Here is a 12350-nt window from a genome sequence, read left to right as displayed (position 1 = left end):
ATGATTTGCAAATATTTTCTCCCATTCTATGGGCTGCTCTTTCACTTCTGTGATGGTGTTCTTTGAAGCACAAAAGCTTTTAATTTTGATGATGTCCAGTTTATTTTTTCTTTCGTTGCTCACACTTTTGCACCATATTTAAGAGTCCTTACCCAAATCCGATGCCATGAAGATTTACCCCTCTCTTTTCTTCTGAGTTCAATGTTTTAGCTCTTACATTTAGATCTTTGATCCATTTTGAGATAATGTTTATATACGGTATAAGGTAAAGGTCCAACTTCTTTCTTTTGTATATGTCTGTCCAGTTGTCCCAGAACCATTTGTTAAAAAGATATTGCCACTCATTTTATGCTGCTTCTAAGCAATATTTTAAGCAGTTTCACTTGTGTGACCTTATGCACTATTGCTCCGTCACACAGAAGACCAATGCACCCATTTACCTATGGTCAATAGGCTTGGGCAGTGTAAGGATGGCCCCTTCCCTCTGGACCTCTAGACAGGCTCTGCTCCCAGACTCCTCCAGGGTCAGGTGGGGCCACGCGCCTGAATTCTAGCACAAGTCTGGGCAGAACTGACATATATGACTCCTAGGCTTGGCCTTTTTCCTTCTGCCACCCAACTAGACTAAATTTCCCAGCTTCCTCTGCAGTTAGGGGAGGTCACATGACTGACTCCAAACCAATGGGAAATACAGGTAGAAGAGATGTACACCTTTTCAGGGACAGTCCCAAAATACCTCCAGTGAGAAACTCTCCGGTCTCTTCCTGAGACTGTCATCAAGACACAGAGAGTCCAGGGGAGAAATCCGAGTTCCCACAGAATCCATGCCCCCTAGAGGAAGGAATCTCAGTCCCTGGCAGACTGCAGGCTGACCCTCATTGTCAGCCCAATCCGCATGAACTGCAATGTGAAAAAACCATCCAAACTGTCAGAATGAATAAAAATAAAAATAATAAAGCCATCCAAATTGTCAAGGTGCCTAGGCTGAGATGGAGATTTCAGGTACAACAAGATGGAATCCAATTCCTGACCCAGGAGGCAGGGAGTTCCCAAAGGGGGTGGTCATGGAGAAATGCCCCCAGCTGGGAAGCAAGACTCACAGCTGCTTTTGGTAGAGTCCAGTCTGGGCAGGGAGGCTGTAGAGGCCAAGGGGCACCCACTATATGAACAGCAGCTCAGGCAGTCTAACTGTCCTTTGCTTACAAAGAAAATAAATAACAGAATAGTGCCTAGAAACTTCCCAGATTTGTTACCTGAGGCTCTTTCAATTAAACTGAACAGGGGAGCGAAATAATAGGCACATTATCTCAGACTTCAGGAACTGTCAAAAAAGAATTAGGTTGATTCTGAGTTTCTTCAAAAGAAATAACTAGACCAAAGGATAGAAAATTCAAGGGATAAATTTTAGATTAATATAAGGAACTACATAACAATCATGGCTTGCTTCCTCAGTGAGAGCGCTAAGCTATACTGAATGGAAATGTCCAGACAAAGACTGGTTAAGCACATACGCCAGGGGCTGTAGAGAGATTTCTTTATTGGATGGGCTGTTGGTGACATGACATCAAACCCCCTTCCAGTCCTGCTTTGGCTTGCTGTCCCCACACGTGGCTGATGGATGTCCCCGTCAGTCCTGGTTCAGAATGCCCGAAGACCCCTGTTAATACAAGCACATAAATTCCTTTAACATCTGATTGAATCCCCTCCTCTACGAAGTCTTTAAAGACTCACACTTCTCCATATGTGATATCTTCACTTTGAGTTTAAATGTATTATGTTTCTTTTTGAATCTCTTCATTTGATTGCACTTCTTAAATATTCAGTTGAATATTTAAGAATTCAATTTAAGAACCAGTTGTACCAAGGTTCATTTTTTCAAGCTTCGCCATCATTTCATAGGTACCAAGGGCCTTTAATCACTCAACCTAAAGTGCTTTTTATTATGAAGGGCATATAGATGGTACTTAATATACTGAATAGTCATTAAAGAAAAATGTGCCTTAGGAGATTAGATGATATATTTTGTTCACGGGAAAGCCAACTTCTACATCTGCCGGTGATTCCGACACACCCAAAACCACTCCAGGCCTTGACAAGTAGGGCACAAAATCTCCAGGCTGCCAAAGGCACTTTCCGGGGAAATCCCCGTCCCTGGCAAATCCATTACTATTAGAAAGGGCAAGTGTGTGAGCACACATTAATTACCCTCCTAACGGAAAGGGCAGAAATAAATGTTTGCTCATGCTTCTCCACGGTGGCCCCGTGACCACACCAAGCAGCTTTCAGGGCATGGGGACTACCTGACGTCTTCCATCCTAAACACAGATCTTTTTTTTTTTTTTCAAAGACATGGAAATTTATTTTGTATCTAAGAATAAATGGACACTAAAGAATTAAAGTGTCATTTTTTTCAGGAAAACAAATACTCATTTTTGTCAAACACTGATAATGATTTGGACCCAGTCGCTCTAATTTTCATATGATTCCATGAGCCTCTTCTTCAAAGTATGCTATGTGGGCTTCACCTAGAGAACATTTGACTACATCTGTTTCTCCACCTCCATTCTTCTGTTGAAAGTGAATGTTAAGTAAATCCTCTACAATCTCTTCATCCATCATCTGAAGGTCTTCCATTCCAGTCAGAAGCATTGTCCTCTCAGATATTCCTGAAAATACCTGAAAATTTCTCAAGTGTGTTTCTATGTATGGAGAAACAGTGACTCTATGGCAGTGTTGATTTATATAAAGAGGATAGTCTTTCTTTTTCAAAATCTTGTCAGCAACTCCCATTTCGACAAATGTGATGACGGCGCTCCGGGACTGCTTGTCATACTCCACACACTCCACTTGTCCGCCTCCGTTTCGGGACTTGGTGAAGCTCAGTTCTAGCTTGTCTCTCATCTGATTTTTAGGCAATTCATCAGGAATTTCAGTAACATTGATCTTCATTTTAGACACATCTGCGGGAACCTGGAATCTGACTCCAGAGTTTAATGGAACGGGGCTGGCCATCACCTCCCCCTCTAAGTCCTCTATCTGCACATGATGTTTCCCCATCCTGATCACATTTTGGGCAACTTCTTCTTTTTCAAATGTGATAAGCGCTTGTCCTCTTCGTAGCTCATAAAAAGCTTGGGAGCTCACTTGAGATAAACAAGAGGTGTTAAAAAACTGGCTCTCCTTCTCAGGATTCTCTGAGGATGTGAATTTCATCTGTGTTTCCGGAATATCCACTTTAATCTGGAAGTTTCTGGCGGCCTCTTCTAACTCAGCTTCAAGCTTCTGGATTTCCTCCTTTAACTGAGTATTTTCCTTTACAATTTTATGAATCAACCTCTCTTTTTGTTCATCTTTGGAAAATTTTTCATCTCCATGCTCCTTAAGAACTTGTGTTTTGTTTCGTCCGTCAGCTGCCATGGTTCCCTTGACAGACCGAGGCGGACCGCTCAGGACAGAGTTCTCAAGGCCCCCCGAGTTGAGGAGGTTCTCACTGGCCAAATCATTCTAAGTTTCCATTTCCGAAATGAAACAGAGAGCGCTTTAGAGGCCGGTCAGGGGCCCGGGCCGCGCGGAGAGGCCGTCGCGGGCCCAGGGGCGGGCTGCCCCCTCGGGCCGGAGCCGCGGGCGCCGCAGGGTCGCGGTGGGAGTGGACAGGAGGGGACGGGATGGGAGGGGACAGGACGGGACAGGACGGAAGGGGACAGGACGGGACGGGACGGGACGGGAGGGGACGGGAGGGGACAGGACGGGACGGGTCGGGAGGGGACAGGACGGGACAGGATGGAAGGGGACAGGACGGGACGGGAGGGGGCGGGAGGGGACGGGACGGGAGGGGACGGGAGGGGACAGGACGGGACGGGACGGGATGGGAGGGGGCGGGAGGGGACAGGACGGGACGGGAGGGGACGGGACGGGACGGGAGGGGATGGGAGGGGTCGGGAGGGGACGGGACGGGACGGGAGGGGGCGGGAGGGGACGGGAGGGGACAGGATGGGACGGGACGGGAGGGGACAGGACGGGACGGGACGGGACGGGAGGGGACAGGACGGGACGGGAGGGGCGGGAGGGGACAGGATGGGACGGGACGGGAGGGGGCCGCGCTGAGCGCTCTCAGCCCCGCGGCGTGCCTCGCAGTCCCCGGCCCCGCGGGACCTGCCTCCCGTCCCACCGACGGCAGCCCGGGGACGCGCGCCGCACTCACCCGCCTCTAAACACAGATCTTAATTTCAAGAAGGAAAAGAAAAAAATTTTTCTCTTTTGGGTATTATGGGTAATCATCTATTATATGTCTTCAGCATTCTGTATGGAAGAATGAAAGAAAAATTGCTTTTAAATAGCTTATTTGGGGGAATTCAGCTAAATACTGAGTAGCACATTAATCCGATGCATTAAATAAGAAAACAAGACAGCATGCATTTTATTATTCCAAGGATCTCCCCTCTCAAAGGATTAGCCATTTCGGCTCTGCAGAGTAAATGTGCCAATGTGATTTTTTTCCCAGGTAATTGTACTCTTATATAATACACTATTAAGCACTAAAATTGTCAGAAATATGGGTTTCAATCTACTCAACCTTCACCCTGACAGAAACACACTGCTTCTATCAGCTCAGAAAACTGAACATTTCAGTCTTCCCTGAAAATTCTTGAGAGCAACGGTGGGGAACAAGCATGCTTTCGAGTCTACCCAGTACCACCTGCATCAGAGTGGAGGAAAAGGTCATTTTGAACACAAAGGAGAAAAGAGCTACTTGCCACACCTTACGGCAGGAGGAGCCAAGTCCAGAACAGCTGAGTAAGGACTCTGAAAACCTGCTCCTTTGTAAAAGCGAGGGGATTGCAAAAATTGTCAAAATCACCTTTTTCCAATGTTGGCAATTAACCGGCTTCCAAAAATCTGAGGTGCACTTATTCAAGAAAAATGACTGAATCTTGGTCAGAATAGTGAGCTTTGTGGCCTTTTAACTGGTTCTATTCCCATCTTCCTGTCCCCAGCTCCACAGTAGTCTTGAAAACCAACAGCTTCATAATCATAATGGCCATTACAATCACCGGCTTAGAAGGTGCTGGAGGGGGAACAACATCGTTATGGCTCTCCAAAGCCCCATTCCTAGAGGACTGCCATTATTTCATCTGTCTGGCAGTTTCTTGGAACCTTGAACTCACCAGATTTGTATTTATTTGGTCTAACTCAGAGCTTGCTCACTGCAAATGCCTTTTCCCTAGGGCATTTGTCAAAAACAGTCAGTGACAATTGTTTAAAATAGCAGCTGCCTGAGGTTATGGTAACAGTTGGGAGTAAATGAGAAGGTGACCAAAAACCAAAAAGGAAAATCTAGTCAATGAGATGTCCATAAGGCTTTCAAAAACATACTGCTGGGAATCTAGAAGGCTATTTTTATGTGTGGGACTGCATGCATGCCAAGGAAATATGTGACAACATCCTCATCTCTCACCTCTGGTGACCTTGAGACTCTGAGCAAGCAGGAAATGCAGAGTTTTGGCAGGGTTGTGAGCTGCCTGGCTGAGTATAGATGTTGTGCCCTTACATGCACACAGAGCCTGCTGGCACCCACTGCAAGACTTACTGCTTCAAAGCATTTAAGAAAATCTCTAAGCGATCATTACCTGACCACTAAGCAAACCCAGCAGAGACTTTCGTGGCCACATATGAAAAGAAAGCAGACTTTCTGAGTTAGTTCAGGGAAGCCACTACACAGACAAATAGTGACAACACATGCCACAGGACCTGGGGAGAATGGTAACCCAGATTTCCAGAGCTGCTGTACTATATTATTTAAATGTACAGTATTTAACAAAAATCATAAGACACACAAAGAAGCAGCACAGTATGACCAATACACAGGAAATAACAGCAGTTAATAAAAATGATTGCCAAGGAAGTTCAGTCATTAGACATATTAGGGGAAAAATCCTTTAAATTAGCTACTATAAACATCTTCAAAGAACTAAAGGAATCTATGTCTAAAGAACTAAAGGAATGAGAACTGTGTCTCTCCAAATAGAAATATCAATACAGAGAAACTATTTATAATGAACCAAATAGAAGTTCTGGAGTTGAAAAACACAACTGAAATAAACAATTCATTAGAGGGGTACAAAATAATATTTGACCTGGCAGAATAAGGAAACAGTAAACTTGATGATAATTGAGATTATCCAGTCTAAGGAACAGAAAGAAAAGAGGATGAAGAAAAATTAACAGTGTTTCAGAGACCGTGGGACACCATTAAGTGTATCAACCTATGCATAATGGGAGTCTAAAAGCAGAAGTGAGAGAGAAAAGGGCAGAAACAATATTTAAAGAAAATGGCAAAAAAAGTAGAAGGGTAGAAGGGAAGGGAACCCTTCTCAGCTCATTCCGTAACGCCAGAATTACCTTGATATGCTAAACATCACAAGAAACCTACAGACCAATATCCCTTAGGAGCATAGATGTAAAAATTCCTCAAGAAAATACTAGCAAACCAAATCCAGCAACCTGAAGAGAATTATACACTGTGATAAAGTAGAATTTATCCCCCAAACACAAGGTTGGTTCAACACAGGGAACCAATCAATGTAATGCACCATATTATTAGAATAAAGGACAAAAACTGCATTATCAGATCAGTAGGAGCAGCAATAGAACAAAATCCATCGCCCTTACATGTTAAAGACACTGAACACGCCAGGAACAAAAGGGAACCTTCTTGGTCTCATCCTCTGTGAAAAACCGACATCCCAAATCATAAGGAATGGAGAAATACTGGTAGCTTTCCCAGTAAGATCAGGAACAAGACAGGGATATCCGCCCTCACTACTTCTATTCAACACTGTACGGGAGGCTTTAGCCAGGGCAACCAGACAAGAAAAGGAAAGACAAGGCAGCCAGATTAGAAAGGAATTTCTAGTTGTAGGAGTTATGAATACACTAAAAACCACTGATTTATATTTTTTAAAAGGTAATAAGTCAAACCTGTATGTGTACAGCAATGCTCATACCAGTGCTCACAGTAGGCAAAAGGCGGGGACCCCCAGAATGTCCATCAACAGAACGTGGATAAATGCAATGTGGTGCACACACACGACGGAACATTATTCAGCCTTTAAAAAGGGATGAAGTTTGGATTATGTACTACAACGGCTGATCCTGAAAATTTCATGCTAAGTGAAATATGCCAGACATAAAAGGACAAATATTGTTTGATTCTGCCTACATGAAACACTTAAAATGTCAAACTCAGAGTAGAAAATAGAAAAGAGATTCGAGAGGCTGGACGAGGGGGAACAGGGAGTCATTTTTTAATGGGGACAGAGCTTCTCTTTGGGATAAAAATGAGCTCAAAATGGATGGTGGTGATGGTCTCAGAGCATTCTGAATGTATTTAATGCCACCATTAAAGAAAAATGTGCCTTAGGAGATTAGATGATATATTTTGTTCACGCGAAAGCCAACTTCTACATCTGCCGGTGATTCCGACACACCCAAAAGTGCGCCAGGCCTTGAAATTGTGCAATGTTATATATATTTTCCCACAATAAAAAATATACCTCAAGGAACACAACAAACTTTTAGAAGGGCAAAAAACATTGGTGAGATATACAAATATGAGATTCTTAAAATGGAAAGTGAAGGCAAGAGGGAAGGCAAATGAAAAAATAAACTGTCCATAAACATGACACTCGGATGGGCAGACATGTCTGTCACAGGGTAAGGCCAGTAATCCCGTCACTTCTGGGTCTGCACTGGACAAGCACATGGATGGCAGGTGGGGGGCTCGAGATGCTTACTGCTAATGAGGTAACTGCAGATAAGCACAGGCGACAGAATGCCCCACATTAGAGACGTCAGTATGAACTCATGTTGAGTTTTAGAGAGATGTAGATAAAGACAGATAGGTGAGTATGTGTAGAGACACAGGTCAGCACACACACACTTATTTTTTGTGCAGTCAGCTGCTAGGGCCTGGCATCCTGGTACTAATGAGCAGAGATTTAGTTTCTCATACCATTATTCAATGAAAGGAACAGGGCTCCTTGGAGAAATGGCTATATTAGGTCTGGCAGAGGGATACTATAAGATAATAAGATAAGCCTGCAGCATCTTGTAGTAACAGAAAGTAGAAAAGTGCTTAAGGAGAGAGAGAGGGGAGGGGGAGGGATGGAGGGAAGAGAAGAAAAGAGAAAGCCCACGTGGTGGGGGCAGCCAGCTGCGAGCCTGCCCGACAGACAAGGCTGGGCAGTTTGGGAAAGAAAAAAGCAGTATTGGATTATAATACAAAGGATAAAATAAGTATCTGAGTCGCTATTAATATAAATAAATGATTCAGTAAGTAAATAAATGGTGGAGAGCGGTCAAATCTCCCATATGAAAGAATTCTAAATAATTTATGCAAATACCCTGCTCTTAAGAAGGGAGAACACGACCTTCCATTCCATTAAGTGTGGGCTGTGCACCATGACTTCCTCCCAAAAAGTACACTGCGGAAAGGGGAACAGAGAAACTTCCAGAGAAGCCCGACAAACACGACCTCAGCCAGGCCACCATGGGTGACATGGAAGACCTAAGTCAAGCTGCGGCCTGGACAGGACGTGCTGAGATGGCACTTCACTCCGCGGGCTGTTTCCCTAGGCCCCAAACCCCAGCCTAATGATGAAAAGAAATCGGAAGAAATTGCAATTTAAGAACATTCTGAAAGAGAGCTGAGCAATATTTCTCAGAATACCTGACTTTGACTGCTATCAAGGTCATTAAAAACAAGCAATGTATGAGAAAGTATCATAGCAGGGACAGTGTAAGCAGGAATGATGACCAAGCGTAACGTGGCAGCCCAGATGGGAGCCTGGGACAGAAAAGGACTTTGGGTTTGTTCTAAGGAAATCAAGTTTGGTTAGAAATGATGTATCAACATTGGTTGATTAATTGTGATCAATATACCATCGTAATGGGAGCCGATGACAATCGGGGAAATCTGGGCTGGAGTCCCACACAATACTTTGATGTGTAGGCTTCTCAGAAGCTTGGTCCAGCACGGAGTGGAAAGAAACACAGTCCCCTAGTTCTAGCTCTGTAATGACAAAATGAGACTGTTTTTTTTCCTCAATTCAATTCACCAAATATTTATGGCCCTTTTTTTTCTCAAACTACAAAGTGTCTTCCAATATGATAACTGTGACTATGTGGTCTAAGGTGTGCATGTCCCATATCCCAGGGAATGTGTGATGAGGACTTAAAACCACGAGTTACAAGTTTCAAAAATTCATCTTACCAAGTACAAGTTTCAAAACCTCATCTCCGTTTAATAGAGTTTCACAGCAAAAAATATTTTAATGTGGTATCTATTAATTGTTTTGTCTTATTAGCCAAAAGCTACATACATTTTTAAAAGATAAACGGGTATTTTTAGTTATGAAAGTATATTTTTAGAGGCGGTATTTAATTTCCATTTTCAGAAATATGGTATTGAGGTTTGGGGCTGTAAGGATCTGCTGGACAAAAAAAGAAGCATGAGACAAGAGTAGTATTTCATAAAAATTGGATCCCATGTGTCGATCCTTTGACTCATCTATTCCTGTACTCGTGTATCTCTTCCAAATCACATCTAACCGCATTTCTAAAAAATAATTATCGAGGCTTTTGGCTTTGGCGGAAAACAGTGTTCTTGATCAAATGATCATATGGCACATTGTTAATGTTCTTATAAATGACAGGCAGGCAGCTAAATTTATACTCAAAGTAATGTTATATATTAATAAGCGAACTAATAGGTCAGTGATCAAGAAATCATATGCCCAGTTAACATGCCAGGTAGTATCTGTCTTCACGCTTATTTGCTGCACATACACAATATAGGCATCTGCAGCATGATCGCTGATCTTAAACGCCTGCCTTACGATCAATTCTCCAGCCAGCTAAAAATAGCACCGTTACAGTGATTTTCATATGTATCCTTAGCCACTGCGGGGCACTGTTCCACAAAATACCCTAAGCCCTCGTGTGGCTTTTAAACTAATTAAAAATGATACTGTGAGTAATTACATAGGGGTCGACAGAAGGTGTATTTCTGAATTCATCAAGGTCAGTAAGCATGGATAATTCAGAAAAATAAATGCTCTGTTTATATTATTTATCCGTGAATCAGGAGCACTGGGTTTAACCTCAGTCCACCTGGATTTACACTCTGGCAAGTTCCGAGAACTTCTGCAAGCCTCCATTTCCTTACCAAAAAACCTACATTTGTAGAACCTTTTCATGACATAACATTTTCACAAAATATAAGATTCTGATCTTAAATGTTGTGGCTATTAGTCTCAGAGGTTTCTGTAAACATGCCTTTACTGGAAGTTCTGTGGGTAGTTTTGACCAAATGCTTTCAGGTGAAGGCGGGGAGTCGTATCAGATTCCAGAGCGAGAGAGTTGTATCCCTTTATCATCACTTACGCTGGCCGAGGTTGTGTGTTCACGAAGGGCTTTCAGACAAGCGGTCTAACCTCGCCCTGAGCCATCGCCTGAGGGGGGCGTGTTTACAGGTACATTCTATGGGTGAGGATGTGTGTCCGGAAGGCAGGGCAGTAAGCACGGACCCGGGACTGGAATCCTGTCTGCTGACCTCAAAGTGCGTCCTCTTTCTGCTTCCCCAGGACTGCTCTGTTCCTCGTCAACCCCAGGCCTGGCCTGAAGGTGCTCAGTGGGTACTCCTGAAGTGCATAAACAAACAGGAGGGCAAACCACGAGAGGATAAGCCTGAAACTTTGCCTGCCTTGCTGAGGGATCTCAATGCTGCAGCTGAATTTGCCCTATCGAGGAAAGTACCTTCAGCTCCCTGATTCTCAAGTTTTCCCTGTCGAGAGAACACATGGAGTTCTGAGAACTCAGAATCCCGCTGAGTCTGCTGCTATTCAGATAGAAACCTTGAGAGACAAGTTCAACATTTCCGGATAATGAGCATGCAACCGTGATGACACTCAAACTCTACTGAAAAGGTTACACAAACCTGTACCTTAGTTTGCATGCGACCCTATTTTTTCCCCTGCTGCAAAGCTGGAGCCCCCCAAACACAGGTTTGATCACCCCAAAAGCTCAGGAGGAAACTCCGAGTCCTTAGCATACTGTCCAAGGCCTTCCATGCTCAGAGCACAACCTACGTGTGCAATTAAAGCTCCTGCCACAGGCCCCCTCTCAACGCCACAGCGAGTTACGTGGGAGGCAAATGGATGAGGCGCCTAGCAGCATGGCCTTCCTCCTCCACTCAAGCATTTCCTTCTGTTTGAACATTGTTCTCTCATCTGTCCCTACATCCTTCCACCTCTCACGTAAACGCCAGTCCAAAAGTGAAAATGTTCCTAAATCCTCCTTAGTCCAAGTGTCCTCCATGCCTCGGGAAGCCTCCCCCACTCACCCCCACTGCCCCTTGCCCACCACTCCCAGTTTACTGGTGCAGGGCCCCCGGGGGCCCCGCCAGCTCCCTGCACCACTCCGGGCGCGCTCAGAGCCCAGCACACTTGCCGTGCACAGGACACTCAGGCAGCTGCTGCTGGCCGTAGGCAAGTAGCTTTGACAAGGTAGCTTGGCTCATTTGAATACTTGAGTTTATATTTAGTTGTTTCAAAACTAAAAATATGGCTTTCAGAATGGGTTCCATAGCTATTACTGGGGGAATGTACTAAGACTGAAGCTCTGTGACGTGCTCCTGAGAACACTCCTGCAGCCAAGTGTCATGTGGAGAGACCGGCACAGGCATTATTTTTTGCTATTTTTATATTATCCCACACATCTCAAGCTTGGATGGTCATAAGGCTCAGAATGCTATAGGGGTGCAGTGGAAGAGAAACCCCCAATGACACAGGCTGGGCCAAGCACAGCTCCACCTCTGAGCCCCCACCGGGGTGCTAGCAGCCTCCCACCGGGGTGCAAAGGCAGAGAGAGCGGGGCTCAGATCTGCTCCCTTCCCTGAGCCTCGTTTCACAGGGTGGAAGGGGGTTTGGAGATGGTACCCGGAAGCTTGTCAGCATCTCAGGATGTGGTAGGAGATGCAGGGTATGGCTGGGCTGCACGGGACGGTGACGCTGGGAACATCAGGCAGGTGTCCCTTCCACAGTGACCACTGAGTCAGGCTCTCGAATCCGGCTTGCTCTGTCAGGAAGGCCAGCTAGTGTCCCTGCCTTCAGGTCCTCCCCTGCAGGCATGGCCACTCCCCCCCCCACCAGGCCCTGCCCCTCGGAGCAGCGTCCCCCTCCAAGTGGATCTCCTGGGACCTACCTCTTAGGATCCACAGAGTGGAATCTAGTCTCCTGGCCTGACGCTGAATATATTTGGCCCCAAATCAACTCATGAACTTTATCCCCAAC

The 12350-nt window shown here is 45.0% G+C and overlaps 2 protein-coding genes across 6 annotated transcripts in view; both read right to left on the bottom strand.

Annotated features, from left to right (window-relative positions):
* The window catches only part of DPP6 (dipeptidyl peptidase like 6), an 839060-nt gene that overhangs the window by 266657 nt on the left and 560053 nt on the right, over positions 1-12350 (bottom strand). The gene's annotated exons all lie outside the window — the stretch shown is intronic.
* LOC118919572 (N-myc-interactor-like) lies at positions 2408-3588 on the bottom strand. The gene has a single exon (XM_036899609.2). The coding sequence runs from the start codon at positions 3415-3417 to the stop codon at positions 2476-2478; it is 942 nt and encodes a 313-aa protein (XP_036755504.2). The 5' UTR covers positions 3418-3588; the 3' UTR covers positions 2408-2475.

This window comes from Manis pentadactyla, chromosome 7 (assembly GCF_030020395.1).
Source record: "Manis pentadactyla isolate mManPen7 chromosome 7, mManPen7.hap1, whole genome shotgun sequence".
Classification (NCBI taxonomy): Eukaryota; Metazoa; Chordata; class Mammalia; order Pholidota; family Manidae; genus Manis; species Manis pentadactyla.
The sequence above is the reverse complement of the archived record's forward strand: the minus strand, read 5'-3'. Positions and strand labels throughout refer to the sequence as shown.

What these genes read in the sequence shown, in the direction of transcription:
- LOC118919572 (XM_036899609.2), bottom strand. Translation starts at nt 3,417, where the DNA reads ATGGCAGCTGACGGACGAAACAAAACACAAGTTCTTAAGGAGCATGGA.